Genomic DNA, 22,716 nt, shown 5'->3' on the forward strand with positions numbered 1-22,716 from the left:
ACACTAAGGTGCCCATCCAGAACCAAAGCCAAAACCATGTACCCAATTTACATTATAGATACATCAACAGGAGAAATTACTTTTCTATGAAAGCTACCTTATAAAATTGGAAAAAGTTATATCAGCTGTGGAAATATCAATGTAAGGACACATGAACACGAAAAATCAAGAAAACATGACACCTCCAAAGAAACACAATAATTCTCCAGTAACAGACTCCAAAGGAAAAAAATATGAAATATCTGAAAATGAATTTAAAATAATGATCTTAAGGAAACTCATCAACATACAAGAGAATACAAATAAACAATACAAAGAAATCAGAAAAACAATTCATGAGCTGAATGAGAAATTCAACAAAGAGATTGATATCATAAAAAAGAACCAAACAAATCCTAGAGATGAGGAATTTAGTGAATGAAATAAAAAATACAATTGAGTACTTTAACAGTAGACTACACCAAGCAGAAGAAAGAATTTCTGAACTTGAAGCTAGGTCTTTTGAAATAACTCAATCAGACAAAGGGAGTTGGAGGGTGTTGTGGAGGAAGAAAAGAAGAAAGGGAGAGAAAAGAAAGAATGAGGAAAGCCTAGGAGCATGGGAAACAAGCAAACAAGAAAGAGAAAAGATTTTTTTAAAATACTGCATGTTCTTACTTATAAGTGGGAGCTAAATAATGTGTACACATGGACATAGAGTGTAGAATAATACACATTATTGGTGTATAAGAATGCTTATGATTTTTGCACAGTGATTTTGTATCTTGAGACTTTGCTGAAGTTGCTTATCAGCTTAGGGAGTTTTTGGGCTGAGACAGTAGGGTTTTCTAAATGTACAATCATGTTATCTGCAAACAGAGGCAATTTGACTTCCTCTCTTCCTATTTGAATACCCCTTATTCCTTTCTCTTGCCTGATTGCCCTGGACAGAACTTCCATTCAGGACATGGGCATGGGCAATGACTTTGTGATTTAAACACCAAAAGCAATTGCAACAAAAGCCAAAATTGACGAATGGGATCTCATTAAACTAAAGAGCTTCTGCACAGCAAAAGAAACTATCATCAAAGTCAACAACCTACAAAATGGAAGAAAGCTTTTGCAATCTGTCCATCTGACAAAGGGCTAATATCCAGAATCTACAAGGAACTTAAATAAATTTACAAGAAAAAAAAACCTCATCAAAAAATGGGCAAAGGATATGAACAGACACTTCTCAAAAGAAGACATTTATGCAGCCAACAAACATAAGAAAAAAAGCTTATCATCACTGGTCATTAGAGAAATGCAAATCGAAACCACAATGAGATACCATCTCATGCCAGTTACAATGGCAATCATTAAAAAGTCAGGAAACGAGATGCTGGAGAGGACGTCGAGAAATAGAAGCACTTTTACACATTTGGTGGGAGTGTACATTAGTTCAACCATTGTGGAAGGCAGTGTGGCAATTTCTCAAGGATCTAAAACTAGAAACACCATTTGACCCAGCAATCCCATTACTGGGTATACACCCAAAGGATTATAAATCATTGTACTATAAAGACACATGCACACATATGTTTACTGCAGCACTATTTACAATAGCAAAGACTTGGAACTGTCCCAAATGCCCATCAATGATAGGCTGGATAAAGAAAATATGGAACATATGCACTATGGAATACTATGCAGTCATAAAAAAGAATGAGTTTATGTCCTTTGCAGGGACATGGGTGAAGCTGGAAACCATCATTCTCAGCAAATAACACAGGAAAAGAAAACCAAACACCACATGTTCTCACTTGTAAGTGGAAGCTGAACAATGAGAACACATGGACACAGGGAGGGGAACATGACATACCAGGGCCTGTCACAAGGTGGGGTGCAAGGGGAGGGATAGCATTAGGACAAACACCTAATGGATGCAGGGGTTAAAACCTAGATGACTGGTTGATGGGTGCAGCAAACCACCATGGCACAGGTACACATATATAACAAACCTGCACATTCTACACATGTATCCCAGAACTTAAAGTAAAATTTTTTTCTATTTTTTTAAATTCTAAGCACTTAAAGTACTTTCCTTGTATGTTTAAGTTATGAAACAAAAAGTTTCACACTATAATATAATGACAGAATATATGGTAGAGATTTAGAATCAGTTTTAAGCTATGTTACATAGTCAAAATAAAAAAAAGGAATCTTATACTTAATAAATAACTTTTGAAATTTTTGGCTAACTACTGAATTTGTAACTAAATCTTAAAAGAACAAGGACTTAGCCACATTCATGTGGTTTAGAAAATAAAGGAATTCTTGCTCATCTTCATTTGTTTATCTACACACTTTGACTCCTTTATGTTAAGAGTTAATTATGATATTTATGCTGACTTCCTCCTCTTGGCACAGACCATGTAAATGGACATTGCACAAGTCCAACTTCCCAGAGTTGCAGTTCTGGAAAACGTCTTTCTAGTGCCGATGTTTCAAAAGTAAATCGCTGGGGTCCTGGAAGACCACCATTTCGAAAGGCCCAGTCAGCAGCTTGCATGGAGATTTCTTTACCAGTTACAACAGAAGGTATGTTAAACATATTAAATTTTTTTGTTATAGTTAAAATTTGGTTTACCATGATAATGGGAACTGACAGATATAGGATGAAGATCACATGCAAAAGATATAAAAAACTACTAGTCAGTGAATAACTGACAGCCTGATGGGGCTGTGGCCATAATTCCAACTCCATTCCTCACTCCATCTCCTTCTTCACCTCTAAAACCAGAATGGCTCTGCTTATGGGTAACTACCCCTCCTCTGTAAAAAGGGAGACCTATGCCTTAATCTGTTCTCTACCCTTCCCATAATAATTAAGAGTTTATTTCAATCTCAATAGTAAGCTCTTTTGTGTCTCTATCTATAGATATTGAATGTATAGCAACCGTAATTTCCTCAGTTATCAAATGAATGTGACCAAGAACAAAGGCAAGATATTAAATTCTAAAGTTTGCAATCTTCATCTTCACATATTTTTCAAAGGAAGGACTATCTGCTTATTTATGGAATGAGTGTGGGGAGCGGGGGTTGAGGGGGTAATAAAGTACAAGAGCCAGAGGCCAAAAATTTTTACAGAGGGTGAAAAAGGGAATCCTGTAGCTTTGCTGCAACTGTCTTATTGATAAAGAACTTTAGAGAGAGAGATAGGAAAAAAATAATTTTAGGAAGATTTGCTATTCTATACTGTGAAGTAAGTCCCTATTTACTACACCTGAAAACTTTTAACAGTTTTAACAGTGATCTATATTGTTTTTCAAATGTAAAAAAAAATTTAAGTTTTTATTTTTTTTAAGTATTATGCTATACTAAATGTGATCCCTTAGACATGCAGATAATGATGTTATTTCTCTAACAGGTGTCTATGAGTATCAACCTTGTATGGTGATGAACCATGAATGGAAAAGATTTGGAGCCATATAATAGCTAGTATGTTATAAAAGAAGCAATATGTAAGGACTACAAAAGAAGTAGCCCATTTTTAATTTTTTTTTTTTTTAAGAGATAGGAACTCATTCTGTTGCTGAGGTTGGATTACAATGATACAATCATACTGCACTGCAGCCTCTAACTCCTGGACTCAGGTGATGCTCCTGCCTCAGCCTCCCAAGCAGCTGGAGTACAGGTTCACATCACCACATCCAGCTTATTTTTCAGTGTTTATAGAGATGGTGTCTCACTATGTTCCCCAGGGTGGTCTTGAACTCCTGGCCTCAAGCACTCACTATGTTCCCCGGAATGGTCTTGGGAATTTTGAATTTTAGATACTTCTACCTCTAATTTGTCTAGATTCTGAGAAAATTAGTAAACTCTGTCTCCAAATCTGTAAAATATATAACCTCCAAGCTCCCTCTCATCTCTAAATTTTATGACAAACAATTATTTTTATAAATTTCCTGAGAGATAAAGAGGAGAAATTAGGAATATTATCTTTTGTTTCCTAGAAAAAAAAATAGTCTGCAGAACCTATATTTAGCCTCTTTCCATAACAATTATGAGTTACATGTGTACCTATCAAGAGGGAAAAGAGAGTGAAGGCTGTAGAAAGAAAAATATGCAGAACTTGTACTGTGGGGTGATTATAAGAGCAGGACAATACTGAAAACATTTCACTGAGTTGTATGAGTTTATGCTTATTGGGGTGTGCACATGTACAAGTGTTGATGAGAGGAGAACCTGAAACCATCCTGTTTCTTTTAAGTGGGCTGAAGCACTCTCAGAAAGATTACCACTATCAACAGGATGGCATATAGTCTATACTCTTTATTTAGCCCTAGGCAAATTTAGGACTAAATTTGAATTAAAGGTAATCAGCCTGAAACCAGTTCTGGGAGATAAAATTTGCATTTTGGCCTTGATAGAAATGTTAATTTTTACAATTGTAATTACTCCAGCTATAGAATATGTTTGCCACAGAAGATTTGTGATCCAGATAAGCCCTTTCATGCCAATAGCTACAATATTGTCAGTAAGTTGGAATTGACAAGAAACTGTTAGGGATACTTCCAACAATTTAGAGGTAGGAGGGAAGCACAATTTAAGCGATATCAGAAATTCTTGTAACTGTTACTATTTAAACTGAATATTTTTTCTAGATAAAAGAATTTCAACTAACTTCTGAGTTAACGTAGAGAAAAAAAAATGTTGAACGGGACCTCAGGAGACTCCAATTCTAGTCCTAGGTCTGCCTAAGCTTATGAATTATACTTCTAGACTTCAGTTTCTCCATCGTCAAAATAAGCTGGTGAACTGGATAAGCTGCCTTCCAGGTCAATTAACAAACAATAAAATTTTACTTCCTCCTCATAATTTTATTTTTATATTATTATAGTTATAATACTTTAAGTTCTGGGGTACATGTGCAGAACGTGCAGGTTTGTTACACAGTTATACACATGCCATAGTGGTTTGCTGCATCCATCACCCCATTATCTACATTAGGTATTTCTCCTAATGCTATCCCTCCCCTATCCCCCTAACCCCCTCCTATCCATCCCCTATCACTCCACCTCCTGACAGGCCCCAGTATGTGACATTCCCCTCCCTGTGTCCATGTGTTCTTATCGTTCAGCTCCCAATTATGAGTGGGAACATGCAGTGTTTGGGTTTCTGTTCTTGTATTAGTTTGCTGAGAATGATGGTTTCCAGCTTCATCCATATCCCTGCAAAGGACATGAACTCATCCTTTTAATGGCTGCATGGTATTTTATGGTGTATATGTGTCACATTCTCTTTATCCAGTCTATCATTAATGGATATTTGGATGGTTCCAAGTCTTTGCTATTGTAAACACTGTCACAATGAACATACATGTGCATGTGCCTTTATAATAAAATGATTTATAATCCTTTGGGTATATACCCAGTAATAGAATTGCAGGTCAAATGGTATTTCTAGTTCTAGATCCTTGAGGAATCACCACACTGTCTTCCACAATGGTTGGACTAATTTACATTCCCACCAACAGTGTAAAAGCATTCCTATTTCTCCACATCCTCTTCAGCATCTGTTGTCCCCTGATTTTTTAATGATTGCTGTTCTAACTGGTGTGAAATGGTATCTCATTGTGGTTTTGATTTCCATTTCTCCAATGACCAGTGATGATGAGCTTTTTGTCTTATGTTTGTTGGCTGCATAAATGTCTGTTCATATCCTTTGCCCATTTTTTGATGGGGTTGTTTTTCTCTTGTAAATTTGTTAAAGTTCCTTGTAGATGCTGGATATTAGCCCTTTGTCAGATGGGTAAATTGCAAAAATTTTTTCCCATTCTGTTGGTTACCAGTTCACTCTAATGATGGTTTTTTTTTGCTGTGCAGAAGCTCTTTAGTTTAATTAGATCCCATTTGTCAATTTTGGCTTTTGTTGCCATTGCTTTTGGTGCTTTAGTCATGAAGTCCTTGCCCATGCCTATGTCCAGAATGGTATTGCCTAGGTTTTCTTCTAGAGTTTTTATGGTTTGAGGTCTTACATTTAAATATTTAATCCATCTTGAGTTAATTTTTGTATAAGATGTAAGGAAGGGAACCAGTTTCAGCTTTCTGCATATGGCTAGCCAGTTGTCCCAACACCATTTATTAAATAGGGAATCCTTTCCCCATTGCTTGTTTTTGTCAAGTTTGTCAAAGATCAGATGATTGTAGATGGGTGGCATTCTTTCTGAGGCCTATGTTCTGTTCCATTGGTCTATATATCTGTTTTGGTACCAGTACCATGCCGTTTTTTGTTACTGTAGCTTTGTAGTATACTTTGAAGTCAGGTAGCGTGATGCATCCAGCTTTGTTTTTTTTGTTTTGTTTTGCTTAGCGTTGTTCTATATGAAATTTAAGGTGCTTTTTTCCAATTCTGTGAAGAAAGTCAATGGTAGCTTCATGGGGATAGCATTGAATCTATAAATTACTTTGGGCACTATGGCCATTTTCATGATATTTATTCTTCCAATCCATGAACATGGAATGTTTTTCCATCTGTTTGTGTCTTCTGTTATTTCCTCTAACAGTGGTTTGCAGTACTACTTGAAGAAGTCCTTCACATCTCTTGTTAGTTGTATTCCTAGGTATTTTATTCTCTTTGTGGCAGTTGTAAATGGCAGTTCACTCATGATTTGGCTCTCTGTTTGTCTGTTATTGTTGCATAGGAATACTTGTGGTTTACACATTGAGTTTGTATTTGAGACTTTGCCGAAGTTGCTTATTACCTTAAGGAGATTTGGGGACAATGGGGTCTTCTAAATATACAATCAAGTCGTCTGTAAATAGAGACAATTTGACTTCCTCTTTTCCTAATTAAATATGCTTTATTTCTTTTTTTGCCTGATTGCCCTGGCCAGAACTTTCAATACTATGTAGATTAAGAGTGGTGAGAGAGGGCATCATTGTCTTGTGCCAGGAATGCTTCCAGGTTTTGCCCATTCAATATGATATTAGCTGTGGATTTGTCATAAACAGCTCTTATTATTTTGAGATACATTTCATCAATAACTAGTTTATTGAGAGCTTTTAGCATAAAGCATTGTTGAATTTTGTCAAAGGCCTTCTCTGCATCTATTGAGAAAACCATGTGGTTTTTCTCATTCTGTTTCTCTGTTGGATTACATTTATTGATTTACATATGTGGAACCAGTCTTGCATCCCAGGGATGAAGCTGACTTGATCATGATGGATAAGCTTTTTGATGTGCTGCTGGATTCAGTTTGCCAGTATTTTTTTTAAGGATTTTTGCATTGATGTTCCTCAGGAATATTTGGCCTAAATTTTTTTTTTTTCATCGTGTCTCTGCCGGGTTTTGGAATCAGGATGATGCTGGCCTCATAAAATGAGTTAGGGAGGAGTCTCTCTTTTTGTATTGTTTGGAATCATTTCAGAAGGAATGGTACCAGCTCCTCTTTGTAGAATTCTCTGGTAGAATTTAGCTGTGAACGTGTCTTGTCCTGGAATTTTTTTTTTTTTTTTTTGGTTGGTAGGCTATTAATTCTTGCCTCAATTTCAGAACTTGCTCATATTCAGAAAAGCAAGTTCTCAATTTCAGAACTTGCTGAATTTCAGAAAAGTCAAATTCAGGGATTTGACTTTTCCTGGTTTAGTCTTGGGATGGTGTCTGTGTCCAGGAGTTTATCCATTTCTTCTAGATTTTCTAGTTTATTTGCATAGATGTATTTATAGTATTCTCCTATGGTAGTTTGTATCTCTATGGGATTGTTAGTGATATCTCATTTATCTTTTTTTTTATTGCATTTTAGGTCTTGGGGTACATGTGAAGAACATGCAAGATTGTTGCATAGGTGCATACGTGGCAGTGTGATTTGCTTCCTTCCTCCCCTTCACCTATATCTGGCATTTCTCCCCATGCTATCTCTCCCCAACTCCCCACCCCCCGCTGTCCCTCCCCTATTTCCCCCCAACAGATCCCAGTGTGTAGTGCTCCCCTCCCTATGTCCATGTGCTCTCATTGTTCAACACCCGCCTATGAGTGAGAACATGTGGTGTTCAATTTTGTGTTCTTGTGTCAGTTTGCGGAGGATGATGGTTTCCAGGTTCATCCATGTCCCTACAAAGGACACAAACTCATCGTTTTTGATGGCTGCATAATATTCCATGGTGTATATGTGCCACATTTTCCCTGTCCAGTCTATTGTCACTGGGCATTTGGGTTGGTTCCAGGTCTTTGCTATTGTAAACCATGCTGCAATGAACATTCGTGTGCATGTGTCCTTATAGTAGAACGATTTATAATCCTTTGGATATATACCCAGTAATGAGATTGCTGGGTCAAATGGAATTTCTATTTCGAGATCCTTGAGGAATCACCACACTGTTTTCCACAACGGTTGAACTAATTTACACTCCCATCAACAGTGTAAAAGTGTTCCTATTTCTCCACATGCTCTCCAGCATCTGTTGTCTCCAGATTTTTTAATGATCGCCATTCTAACTGGCATGAGATGGTATCTCAATGTAATTTTGATTTGCATTTCTCTAATAACCAGTGATGGTGAGCATTTTTGCATATGTTTGTTGGCCTCATGTATGTCTTCTTTTGTAAAGTGTCTGTTCATATCCTTCGCCCACTTTTGCATGGGCTTGTTTTTTTCTTATAAATCTGTTTTAGTTCTTTGTAAATTCTGGATATCAGCCCTTTGTCATATGGGTAAACTGCAAAAATTTTTTCCCATTCTGTTGGTTGCCGATTCACTCTAATGACTATTTCTTTTGCCATGTAGAAGGTGTGGAGTTTGATTAGCTCCCATTTGTCTATTTTGGCTTTTGTTGCCAATGCTTTTGGTGTTTTGGTCATGAAGTCCTTGCCTACGCCTATGTCCTGAATGGTTTTGCCTAGATTTTCTTCTATGGTTTTTATGGTGTTAGGTCTTATGTTTAAGTCTTTAATCCATCTGGAGTTAATTTTAGTGTAAGGTGTCAGGAAGGGGTCCAGTTTCTGCTTTCTGCACATGGCTAGCCAGTTTTCCCAACACCATTTATTAAACAGGGAATCCTTTCCCCATTCCTTGTTTTTGTCAGGTTTGTCAAAGATCGGATGGTTGTAGATATGTTGTGTTGCCTCCAAGGCCTCTGTTCTGTTCCATTGGTCTATATCTCTGTTTTGGTACCAGTACCATGCTGTTTTGATTACTGTAGCCTTGTAGTAGAGTTTGAAGTCTGGTAGTGTGATGCCTCCTGCTTTGTTCTTTTTGCTTAGAATTGACTTGGCTATGTGGGCTCTCTTTTGGTTCCATATGAAGTTTAAGGTAGTTTTTCCCATATCTGTGAAGAAGGTCATTGGTAGCTTGATGGGGATAGCACTGAATCTGGAAATTACTTTGGGCAGTATGGCCATTTTCACAATGTTGATTCTTCCTAACCATGAACATGGAATGTTTCTCCATCTGTTTGTGTCCTCTTTTATTTCATTGAGCAGTGGTTTGTAGTTCTCCCTGAAGAGGTCCTTTACATTCCTTGTTAGTTGTATTCCTAGGTATTTTATTCTCTTTGTAGCAATTGTGAATGGCAGTTCATTCTTGATTTGGCTCTCTTTAAGTCTGTTGTTGGTGTATAGGAATGCTTGTGATTTTTGCACATTGATTTTGTATCCTGAGACTTTGCTGAAGTTGCTTATCAGTTTCAGGAGATTTTGGGCTGAGACGATGGGGTCTTCTAGATATACAATCATATCGTCTGCAAATAGAGACAATTTGACCTCCTCCTTTCCTATTTGAATACCCTTTATTTCTTTTTCTTGCCTGATTGCTCTGGCTAGAACTTCCAGTACTATGTTGAATAGGAGTGGTGAGAGAGGGCATCCTTGTCTAGTGCCAGATTTCAAAGGGAATGCTTCCAGTTTTTGCCCATTCAGTATGATATTGGCTGTTGGTTTGTCTTAAATAGCTTTTATTATTTTAAGATACGTTCCGTTGATACCTAGTTTACTGAGGGTTTTTAGCATAAAGGGCTGTTGAATTTTGTCGAAGGCCTTCTCTGCATCAATTGAGATAATCATGTGGTTTTTGTCTTTGGTTCTGTTTATGTGGTGAATTATGTTTATGGACTTGCATATGTTGAACCAACCTTGCATCCCTGGGATGAATCGTACTGGATCATGGTGGAAGCTTTTTGATGTGCTGTTGCAATCGGCTTGCCAGTATTTTACTGAAGATTTTTGCATCTATGTTCATCATGGATATTGGCCTGAAGTTTTCTTTTCTTGTTGAGGCTCTGCTGGGTTTTGGTATCAGGATGATGTTAGTCTCATAAAATGATTTGGGAAGGATTCCCTCTTTTTGGATTATTTGGGATAGTTTCAGAAGGAATGGTACCAGCTCCTCTTTGTATGTCTCGTAGAATTTGGCTGTGAACCCATCTGGACCTGGGCTTTTTTTGGGTGGTAGGCTCTTAATTGCTGCCTCGACTTCAGACCTTGTTATTGGTCTATTCAGGGTTTCGACTTCTTCCTGGTTTAGGCTTGGGAGGAGGCATGTGTCCAGGAATTTATCCATTTCTTCCAGGTTTCCTAGTTTATGTGCATAGAGTTGTTTGCAATAATCTCTGATGATGGTTTGAATTTCTGTGGAATCTGTGGTGATATCCCCTTTATAGTTTTTTATTGCATCTATTTGGTTATTCTCTCTTTCCTTTTTTATTAATCTGTCTAGTGGTCTGTCTATTTTGTTGATCCTTTCAAAAAACCAGCTCCTGGATTTATTGCTTTTTTTGAAGGGTTTTTTTGTCTATCTCCTTCAATTCTGCTCTGATCTTAGTTATTTCTTGTCTTCTGCTAGGTTTTGAGTTTTTTTGATCTTTCTCCTCTAGCTCTTTCAATTTTGATGATAGGGTGTCAATTATAGATCTCTCCTTGCTTCTCATGTGGACACTTATTACTATATATTTTCCTCCAGAGACTGCTTTAAATGTGTCCCAGAGATTCTGGTATGTTGTGTCTTCGTTCTCATTGGTTTTGAATAACATCTTTATTTCCGCCTTCATTTCATTGTTTATCCAGTCAACATTCAAGAGCCAGTTTTTCAGTTTCCATGAAGCTGTGTGGTTCTGAGTTAGTTTCTGAATTCTGAGTTCTAACTTGATTGCAATGTGGTCTGATAGACAGGTATGATTTCCATTCTTTTGCATTTGCTGAGGAGTGATTTACTTCCAATTATGTGGTCAATTTTAGAGTAAGTGTGATATGGTGCTGAGAAGAATGTATATTCTGTGGATTTGGGGTGGAGAATTCTGTAAATGTCTATTAGGTTTGCTTGTTCCAGGTCTGAGTTCAAGTCCTGGATATCCTTGTTAATTTTCTAATATTAACAATGGAGTGTTAGTCTCTTTGTAAGTCATTAAGAACTTGCCTTATGTATCTGGGTGCTCCTGTATTGGGTGCATATATATTTAAGATCGTTAGCTCTTCTTGTTGCATTGATCCTTTTCCCATTATGTAATGTCCTTCTTTGTCTCTTTTGATCTTTGTTGCTTTAAAGTCTATTTTATCAGAGACAAGAATTGCAACTCCTGCTTTTTTTTGCTCTCCATTTACTTGGTAAATCTTCCTCCATCCCTTTATTTTGAGCCTTTGTGCATCCTTGCATGTGAGATGGGTTTCCTGGATATAGCACACTGATGGGTTTTGGCTTTTTATCCAATTTGCCAGTCTGTATCTTTTGATTGGGGCATTTAGTCCATTTACGTTTAGGGTTAATATTGTTATGTGTGAATTTGATGCTGCCATTTTGATGCTAGCTGGCTGTTTTGACCATTAGTTGATGCAGTTTCTTCATTGTGTTGATGCTCTTTACCATTTGGTATGTCTTTGGAGTGGCTGGTACTGGTTTTTCCTTTCTATGTGTAGTCCCTTTTTCAGGAGCTCTTGTAAAGCAGGTCTGGTGGTGATGAAATCTCTGAGTACTTGCTTGTTCACAAAGGATTTTATTTTTCCTTCACTTATGAAGCTTAGTTTGGCTGGATATGAAATTATGGGTTGAAAGTTCTTTTCTTTAAAAATGTTGAATATTGGCCCCCACTGTCTTCTGGCCTGTAGGGTTTCTGCTGAGAGATCTCCTGTGAGTCTGATGGGCTTCCCTTTGTGGGTAACCTGACCTTTCTCTCTGGCTGCCCTTAGCTATTTCTCCTTCATTTCAACCCTGGTGAATCTGGCAATTATGTGCCTTGGGGTTGCTCTTCTAGAGGAATATCTTTGTGATGTTCTCTGTATTTCCTGGACTGGAATATTGGCGTGCCTTGCTAGGTTGGGGAAGTTTTCCTGGATAATATCCTGAAGAGTATTTTCCAGCTTGGATTAATTTTCTCCGTCACATTCAGGTACACCTATCAAATGTAGATTAGGTCTTTTCACATAGTCCCATATTTCTTGGAGACTTCGTTCATTCCTTTTTACCCTGTTTTCGCTAATCTTGCCTTCTCGTTTTATTTCATTGAGTTGATCTTAGATCTCTGATATCCTTTCTTCTGCTTGGTCAATTCAGTTGTTGAAACTTGTGCATGCTTTGCTAAGTTCTCTTGTTGTGTCTTTCAGCTCCATCAATTCACTTATATTCCTCTCTAAGTTGTCCATTCTCGTTAGCATTTTGTCAAATCTTTTGTCAAGGTTCTTAGTTTCTTTGCATTGGGTTAGAACATGTTCTTTTAGCTCACAGAAGTTTCTTGTTACCCACCTTCTGAAGCCTGATTCTGTCAATTCATCACACTCATTCTCCATCCAGCCTTGTTCCCTTGCTGGTGAGGAGTTGTGATCACTTGTTGGAGGAGAGGTGTTCTGGTTTTGGGTGTTTTCATCCTTTTTGCACTGGTTTCTTCCCATCTTTGTGGATTTATCCACCTGTTGTCTTTGTAGTTGCTGACTTTCAGATTGGGTCTCTGAGTGGACATCCTGTTTGTTGACGATGAAGTTATTTCTGTTTCTTAGTTTTCCTTCTAACAGTCTGGCCCCTCTGCTGTAGGACTTCTCAGGTCCACTCCAGGCCCTGCTTACCTGGGGATCACCTGCAGCAGCTGCAGAACAGTAAGGGTTACTAACAGTTTCTCCTTCTGCTATCTTTGTCCCAGAATGATACCCGCCAAATGTTAGTCTGAGCTCTCCTTTATGAGGTGACTCTTTGGATATACTGGGGTGAGGGAGCTGCTTGAGGAGACAGTCTGTCCTTTATAGGAGCTCAAGTGCTGAGCTGTAAGCTCTGTTGTTCATTCAGAGCTGCTGGGCAGGTACATTTAAGTGTGCTGCAGCAGAACTTCATAAACCCCTTTTTTTCCCCCGGTGTTCTGTCCTGGGGAGTTAGGGCTTTATTTATGAGTTTCTGTTGTGCTGCTGCCCTTTTTTTCAGGGCTGCCCTGCCCAGCAAGGAGGCAACCTAGTCACTGTCTTCCTGAAGAGGTTTTGCTGAGCTGCTGTGGGCTCCACCCACCTGCCATGTGATCTTCCCTGTAGTCCTGTTCATATGGGTGTAGTTAGAACTGCCTCAGCAATGGTGGCCCACCTCTGTGATGTTGGACTCTCTCTGTAATGGTGGGTTGCCTCGGCAATGGCAGGCTGCCTCAGCAATGGTGGACTGCCTCCATAGTGGTGGAGTGCCTTGGAAATGGCCGACGCCCCTCCCACACAGAGCTGGACCGTCCCAGGTTCAGCTGTGCTTGCTGTGAAACTTAACCCAGAGCATTTCCAATTGCTGGTTTTTTTTTTGTGGGGGTGGGACCAGCCGAGCCTTATCACCTGGCTCCCTGCCTCAGAGCCTTTTTTTGTTTAGTTGAACAGTCGACTCTCTCCCAGGTGTTCCAGTTGCCTGTTGAAAAGGCACCGGGATCTGTGTGATTTCCTGTGCAGTGACCCACTGCACCAGCTGAAGCAGCAGTGCTGAGATTCATGATGCTTTTTTGCCCAGGAATCTCCTGGCCTGGCTCCCTGTTTCAGTCCCCTTTTTTTAATCAGATGAATGGGTGACTCTGCCTTCCTGGAGCTCCACTTGCTAGCTAAAAGGGGACCCAGTCCCATTTACTCTGCACCAGGAACTGCTACGCCAGGGCACCAGCAGAACAGCCACGCCAGCCAAAACAGCTGCACTGGCGACCCATGGGACTCCTCCGCCTGGGAATCTCCTGGTCTGTGGGCAATAAAAATCCATCTGGATATGCAGCGTCCACTCACCCTCTGCACTTTCACTGGGAGCTTCAGTCCTGAGCTGCTCCTAACTGACTATCTTGGATCTTCTCCCATTTATCATTTTTTATTGTATCTATTTGATTCTTCTCTCTTTTCTTCTTTATTAGTCTGGCTAGTAGTCTGGACCTGGGCTTTTTCTGGGTAGTAGGCTCTTAATTGCTGCCTTGACTTCAGACCTTGTTATTGGTCTATTCAGGGTTTTGACTTCTTCCTGGTTTAGGCTTGAGGGGAGGCAAGTGTCCAGGAATTTATCCATTTCTTCCAGGTTTCCTAGTTTATGTGCATAGAGTTGTTTGTAATAATCTCTGATGATGGTTTGAATTTCTGTGGAATCTGTGGTGATATCCCCTTTATCATTTTTTATTGCATCTATTTGGTTATTCTCTCTTTCCTTTTTTATTAATCTGGCTAGTGGTCTGTCTATTTTGTTTATCTTTTCTAAAAACCAGCTCCTGGATTCATTGATTTTTTTGAAGGGTTTTTTCTCTATGTCCTTCAGTTCTGCTCTAATCTTAGTTATTTCTTGTCTTCTGCTAGGTTTTGAATTTGTTTGTTCTTGTTCCTCTAGTTCTTTTAATTGTGACATTACAGTGTCAATTTTATATCTTTCTTCCTTTCTTTTTAGAGCTATAAATTTCCCTCTACACACTACTTTAAATGTGTCCCAGAGATTCTGGTAAATTGTATCTTCATTCTCATTGATTTCAAAAAACTTATTTATTTCTGCCTTCATTTTGTTATTTATCCAATAGTCATTCAGAAGCAGGTTGTTCAGTTTCCATGTAGCTGTGTGGTTTTGAGGGAGTTTCTTAATTCTGAGTTCTAATTTGATTGCACTGTTGTCTGAGAGACTGTTTCTTGTGATTTCCATTCTTTTGCATTTGCTGAGGAGTGTTTTACTTCCAATTATGTGGTCAATTTTAGAGTAAATGTGATGAATGTGGTGCTGAGAAGAAAGTATATTCTGTTGATTTGGGGTGGAGAGTTCTATAGATGTCTATTAGGTCCGCTTGGTCCACAGCTGAGTTCAATTCCTGGATATCCTTGTTAATTTTCTGTCTCATTGATCTGTCTAATATTGACAATAGGGTGTTAAAGTATCCTACTACTATTGTGTGAGAGTCTAAGTGTCTTTGTATATCTCTAAGAACTTGCTTTATGAATCTGGGTGCTCCTGTATTGGGTGCATATATTATTAGGATAGTTAGCGCTTCTTGTTGCATTGATTCCTTTACCATTATGTAATACCCTTCTTTGTCTCTTTTGATCTTTGTTGGCTTAACATCTCTTTTATCAGAGACCAGGATTGCAATCTCAGCTTTTTTTCTCTCTCCATTTGCTTGGTAAATATTCCTTCTTCCCTTTATTTTGAGTGTATGAGTATCTTTCCACTTGAGATGCATCTCCTGAATACAGCACACCAATGGGTCTTGACTCTTTAACCAATTTGCCAGTCTGTGTCTTTTAATTGGGGCATTTTGCTCATTTACATTTAAGATTAATATTGTTATGTATGAATTTGATCCTGCCATTATGATGTTAGCTGGTTATTTTGCCTGTTAGTTAATGCAGTGTCTTCATAGTGTCAGTGGACTTTACAATTTAGTATGTTTTTGCAGTTGCTGGTAATGGTTGTCCCTTTCCATGTTTAGTGCTTCCTCCAGAGCTCTTGTAATGCAGGCCTGTTGGTGACAAAATCTCTCAGCAGTTGCTCGTCCATAAAGGATTTTATTTCTCCTTTGCTTATGAAGCTTCGTTTGACTGGATATGAAACTCTGGGTTGAAAATTCTTTTCTTTAAGGATGTCAGATATTGGCCCCCACTCTCTTCTGGCTTGTAGGGTTTCTGCCAAAAGATCCCCTGTGATTCCTTTGTGGGTAACCCGACCTTTCTCTCTGGCTGCCCTTAGCATTTTTTCCTTCATTTCAACCCTGGTGAATTTGACAATTATGTGTCTTGGGGTTGCTCTTCTTGAGGAGTATCTTTGTGGTGTTCTGTATTTCCTGAATTTGAGTGTTGGCCTGCCTTGCTAGGCTGGGGAAGTTCTCCTGGATAATATCCTGAAGAGTGTTTTCCAACTGAGTTTCATTCTCCCCATCACTTTCAGGTACACTGATCAAACATAGATTTGGTCTTTTCACGTAATCCTATATTTCATCAAGGCTTTGTTCATTTATTTTCCCTCTCTTTTCTCTAATCTTGTCTTTTCACTTTATTTCATTGAGTTGATCTTCAATCTGTGATATTTTTTCTTCTGCTTGATCAATTCATCTATTGATACTTGTGTGTGCTTCATGAATTTCTCTTGCTGTGTTTTTCAGCTACATCAGGTTATTTATGTTCTTCTCTAAACTGGTTATTCTAGTTGGCATTTTGTCTAACCTTTTTTCAGAGTTCTTAGCTTCCTAGCATTGGGTTAGCACATGCTCCTTTAGCTTGGAGAAGTTTGTTATTACCCACCTTCTGAAGCCTGCTTCTGTCAATCATCAAACTCATTCTCTGTCCAGTTTTGTTCCCTTGCTGGTGAGGAGTTGTGATCCCTTGGAGGAGAAGAGGTGCTCTGGTTTTTGGAATTTTCAGCCTTTTTGTGCTGGTTCCTTCCCATATTCGTGGATTTTATTAACCTTTGGTCTTTGAAGTTAGTGGCCGTTGGATGGGGTCTCTGAATGGACATCCTTTCTGTTGATGTTGAAACTATTTCTTTCTGTTTATTTGTTTTTCTTCTAACAGTCAAACCCTTCTGCTCTTGTCATATAGATGTGAGCCACTGCACCCAGCAATTTAAAAAAATAAAAAAGGTCTGCTTTAGTTTGCTGGAGGTTCACTCCAGACCCTTCTTGCCTGGGAATCACCAGTGGGGGCTGCAGAACAGCAAAGATTGCTGCCTGTTTCCTCCCCTGGCAGCTTCTTCCCAGAAGGTACCCACCAGATGCTAGCCAGAGCTCTCTTGTATGAGGTGTCTGTCGGCCTCTAGTGGGATTTGTCTCTCAGTCAGGATACATGGGGTCAGGGAGCCACTTGAGGAGGCAGTCTTTCCCTTATCAGAACTTGAATGCTGTGCTGGAAGATCCACTGCTCTCTTCAGAGCTGCCAGGCAGGGACATTTAAGTCTGCTGAAGCTGTACCCACAACCCCTCCTTTTACCAGGTGTTCTGTCCCAGGAAGGTGGGGACTTTATTTATAAGTCCCTGATGGGCTGCTGCCTTTTTTCAGAGATGCCCTGCCCAGTAAGAGGGGAGTCTAGTGACACAGTCTGCCTGCAGAGGCCTTGCTGAGCTGTGTGGGCTCCACCCAGTTCAAACTTCCCAGCTGTGATGTTAAAATCGCATATTGGAGCCTCAGCAATGGTGAATGCCTCTCCCTTCACCAAACTCGAATGTCACAGGTCAAGCTCAGACTGTGCTGGCTGTGAGTATTTCAACCCAGTGGATCTTAGCTTGCTGGTCTTCATGGTGAGGGAAACCACCAAGCCAGATCACTTGGCTCCCTGGCTTCAGCTCCCTTTCCAGGGGAGTGAATGGTTCTGTCATGCTGGTGTTCCAGGCACCACTGGGGTATGAAAAAAATAACTGCTTTGGCTAGCTTGGTGTCTTCCCAAACAGCTGCCCAGTTTTGTGCTGGAAACCCAGGGCCCTGGTATTGTAGGCATCAGAGGGAATCTCCTGGTCTGTGAGTTGTGAAGACCATGGGAAAAGCACAGTATCTGGGCTGGAGTGCAGGGGACGGTCTCTAATGGCTTCCCTTGGCCAGGAGAGGGATTTTCCTGGCCCCTTGTGCTTCCCAGGTGAAAATATGCCCCACCCTGCCTTGGCTTGCCCTTCTTGGGCTGCACCCACTGTCCAACCAGTCCCAATGAGATGAACCAGGTACCTCAGTTGGAAATGCAGAGATCACCTGTTTTCTGCATCAGTCTCACTGGCAGCTGCACACTGGAGCTGTTCCTATTTGGCCATCTTGCCAGCCTCTAATTTTGGTTTTTATACATTAAATCTGACCTTACTTGTCATGGACATACACTAACAATTTTGTGGGTTTTTTTATTTATTTCCATAGAAAACCGAGAAAATTCCTATAATCGTTCTAGAAGCTCTAGCATCTCCAGTATTGACAAAGATTCTAAAGAAGCAATTACAGCACTATACTTCATGGAATCATTTGCACGGAAAAATGACTCTACCATCTCTCCTTGTCTGTTTGTTGGAACCAGTTTGGGAATGGTGGTAATTATCTCCCTCAACCTACCATTAGCAGATGAACAAAGATTTACAGAGCCGGTTGTGGTATTGCCAAGTGGTAAGAGTTTGTATTTATTCATTCATTCACTGTTACTTTTTCAAATTTACATATAAGGTATTATAAAACATAAATTTGTATTGATTTGGAGCAAAGGTTATGAGTATAAGTATTCTGCACATGGGAACTATTAAGAATTTTATACATCATATACCATCCCAACATTTGTCATATTGTAACATACCTTTCCTTTGGGGTAAAAGAGTACAAGCATTTCTTTGGCAGTAAGTTGTGAAAGTGCCAACTTAAACAATGATGTGAGAAATAAGTTTCTGAAAAGCACTGAGGAAAACCTTAATGCAAAACTTAAATTTATTTTTAACAAACTGAAGCATTTATCCAAAGTTCCATGCCAGATTAGAGCATGTGAGTATTTTTACATTATCCTTGAAGACCTCAGAATAATTAAGCTAGAAGCTGTCTGACCTAAGGTGGATTTCTAAAGTCTTTTATAATCTTCCCATCTTGTTTCAAAGGCATGCCACACAATTTCTTTCCTTTTCTTACTAGTGCCTAGAGAATTCAACCAATGTTATAAGTATTGTTGCCAAGCATATGTTGTATTCTCTTCCTCCTTGAATTACCTTTTTTCTTTTTGAAGAAGAGATGAGTGTGATTCCTCCTGCTATTCCTAATTTGTTCTTATCACTAATTTTATTGTCTCCCTGTTTCCTATATGAGACATTTTCAGATAGTTTTTAAGTTAAAGAAAATTCATTAATCTGTATGATAGGGGCTTTATTTTAAAAGGATATATATTATATAGAAGGTTACAGTTGTGTTTTCTTTGACTGATGTGCTAAGTTCATATGACAAAATTGTAGGTAGAATAGTCAGTTCTCTGCTAATGTGGCAAATTCAGATTTGTGTTTTAAAAGTTAATCATGATGATCATTTTAACATATAGTTCACAATGAGAAGATATTTTTTACTGTATTCCTAATTATAAGGAAATATACACAATTCTTTTGACTTGTGAGTTAGTTGGAGTCAAATCAGTGAGATCATAATGAATTATTAATTATTAATTCAATTTATTCTTTAACTCAATAAAAGATTATACATATGGGCAGCTAATACATACCAGGCATTCCTCACAAGTTTAAAGGTACAATCAACTTCCACCGTCATACAAGCTTAAAGCACGAAGTGAAAGACAATGTCCTAATTAGACATATTCTAACCAATGTGGTTTTCTGTATCACAAGCATAGAAATAAGCAATCCCTTGACTAATAAAGCAGATCTCTCAATATTATAGGGAAGTTCTTTGTCATTTTTAGCCCAAATACTTAGATCAAAAATGATGGCAAAATACAAAATAAGTATAGATTTAAATTTTGGCATTATTTTGTAAGTATTTGAAAACTTTTTCCTTATCTATTTAAGGAGATTTAATGGGAAGCTATCTTCTCCAAGTCTCTATGTCACTATTCTTTTAAGACTTTAGTTACCACTATTTATAATATATGTCAACATCAATTCATTGGCTGGGCACAGTGGCTCATGCCTATAATCTCTTACTTTGGAAGGCTGGGAGAGGAAGACTGCTTGAGGTTGGGAATCCAAGACCAGCCTGGAAAACATAGTGAGACCCTGTCACTATCAAAAAAAATTTTATTTTATTTTTTTTAATTGCTGGGTGCAGTGGCTCACACCTATAATCCCAGCACTTTGGGAGGCCAAGGTAGGAGGATTGCCTGAGCCCAAGAGTTTGAGACCAGTCTAGGTAGCATAATGAGACCCCATCTCTACAAATAATTTTTAAAACTTAGCCGGGCATCCTGATGTGCACCTGAGCTTAGGGTGATGAGGATGCAGTGAGCCGTAATCTCACCACTGCACTCCAGCCTGGGTGACAGAGTGAGATCCTGTCTCAATAAAAAATAATAATAAATTAGTTCATTAATCAAATCAAATATCCCACATTTATACAAGATATTAATAATAAAGGAAGTGACAAAAGGGGTATACCCTTTATACTATCTGTTTAATTTTCTTGAAATCTGAAACTGCTCTTAAAAACACACTCTATTAATTTTTCAAAAAAAAGGTATATGTAAAGCTATGAGTCTGGGTTCCCAGATTTGTTCTATAATTAACCATTACAAGAAAGAAAGCCTACATGAGAGCCATAATTTATGGCAACACAAAGAAAAGAGGATAGAATTGTAAGAAAAGATAAAGGTGACAGAAAGCCAGTTTAAATTTAAAGTTGAAAATTTTGTGCTTCCTCTTTCAGAGCTCTTATTGTCTGTAATAGTTGTCCAGTCTTCACCCTCCATACAATATCTAGTTTCTTTCCTATACACATGAGTCACTGTCCAAGCTTATGGGAACTATTATGGGTAATGTTTATGTTATTATGGTTGCTGCCATAGCTTATGGAAACCATTAAAGAAGGTTTGGATTCAGGGGCATTTCCCTTTTCCATTGTCAGTGCTGACAGTGATGCAAAACACTGTTGTTGTTGTTTTTTCTCAAGATCTAGGTCTTAAATTTAAAATTTTATAATTGTAAAAATCAAAACATAAAGGAACAAAAATGAAAATTCTGCCACTAGCAAACCTTGTCCTTTCTCTGTCTCTCTCCCACCCCTCATTTCCTCCCCTAGGAATTTTACTCCCCACTAGCAACTCATTGAGAAATTTGTTAAAACTCATTTTAAATTTTATTTATTTCTACTTAACTCTTTATGCTGCCAACTAAAAATTATTCTATAATTATCAGTTCTGCCATACAAAGTACCTAGCACTGCTTTGTAATATATATATATGCCTCATAATCAAACTCAAGATTTAAATTCATGATAAAAATCAAGATTTTCCAGAATAAATTTATTCTCTTTACTTCAGTGTTAGGCTGCTTTTTCATTGCTATACAGGAATACCTGAGATTGGGTAATTTATAAAGAAAAGAGGTTTAACTGGCTCACAGCTCTTCAGGCTGTACAGGAAGCATGGTTCTGACATTTGCTCAGCTTCTGATGAGGCATCAGGAAGCTTCCAATCATGGTGGAAGGCAAAGGGGAAACAGGCACGTTACAGGGCAAGAGCAAAAGCAAGAGAGAAAGTAGGGAGGTACCACACAATTTTAAACAGCCAGATCTTATGTGAACTAACAGAGAGAGAACTCACTAATCACCAAGGAAATGGCGCTAAGCCATTCATGAAGGATCCATCCTCATGAGCTAATACTTCCCATTAGGCCCTACCTCCAACTTGGCGATAGCATTTCAACATTAGATTTGGAGGGGACAAACATCCAAAGCATATCAACTTCCAAACTAGTTATTTTTACCACTCTTTCATTTCTGTTAACAGAATATTAACAGAAATTTAATTAATAGCTATCATAATACCTAAATAGCCTCCAAAATCTCAATTTCTTTTTTTCTGATCCCTTTTACTCACTGCCTTCATATTGGTCATATACCAGTATTATTTCCATCATTTCTATTTTTGGAAATTCAGTGTCTACTCTACCCTGTCTACTCTAGAGTTGTCCCAGCCTTGCTCCCTAAGTCAAACTTATTTTCCAGCATTCAATTCCTTTAAATTCCACTTCTCTGATGAAGAACTAGTAAATTACATAAATATGAAAATGGGTTAATGTGCTGTCTTACAGATATAACACAAAACTGCTTAATAGGCTTTGTCTGGAAATTATTTAATTGAAATTAGAAGGATATTATTTTTAATCCTAAGTCTAAACTTTGATGAAAAACTTTATTAGTGTTATTTAGTTAAGACCTTTCTATATGAGTATATTTCAAATATACTTTTGAAATTCACACAATTTATCTCTTATAAACTGCAATATAACTAATGCAATAACATACTTAAACATAATCATTATATTTGACTTAACAAGAAAAATAAAGGTCTCATGCAGAATAATCAACATATACACTCCCCGTTTATAGGTTTCAATATTTAAACTTTTGGACTTATCAGTATCTATTATTGTATTCCATATATTCATGTGTACCCATTGTTTAGCTCCCACTTATAAGTGAGAACATGCAGTTTTTTACTTTCTGAGTCATTTCATGTAGGATAACAGTCTCCAACTGCATCCACATTGCTGCAAAGGGCAATGATTTCATTTTATTATGGATGAGTAGTATTTCATGGCATATATATGTTACATTTTTAATCCAGTTGTCCATTGATGGACACTTAGGTTGATCCCATGACTTTGCTATTGTAAATAATGCTTCAATAAACATATA

General features: G+C 38.2%; 1 protein-coding gene across 9 annotated transcripts in view; it reads left to right on the forward strand.

The window, feature by feature from the left end:
* The window catches only part of STXBP5L (syntaxin binding protein 5L), a 440,807-nt gene that overhangs the window by 389,540 nt on the left and 28,551 nt on the right, over positions 1 to 22,716 (forward strand). For 6 of the 9 annotated variants that reach the window (XM_064374676.1, XM_064374677.1, XM_064374674.1 and 3 more), the window contains 2 exons: positions 2,392 to 2,562; positions 18,244 to 18,483. In XM_064374676.1, coding sequence (XP_064230746.1) covers positions 2,392 to 2,562; positions 18,244 to 18,483 — 411 coding nt within the window. The remainder of the gene's footprint in view (positions 1 to 2,391; positions 2,563 to 18,243; positions 18,484 to 22,716) is intronic. The other 3 variants (XM_064374680.1, XM_064374681.1, XM_064374682.1) reach the window with 1 other exon arrangement.

Source organism: Aotus nancymaae, unplaced genomic scaffold (assembly GCF_030222135.1).
Source record: "Aotus nancymaae isolate 86718 unplaced genomic scaffold, 86718_ANA_hifiasm-v0.15.2.pri h1tg000011l, whole genome shotgun sequence".
NCBI classification, from domain to species: domain Eukaryota; kingdom Metazoa; phylum Chordata; class Mammalia; order Primates; family Aotidae; genus Aotus; species Aotus nancymaae.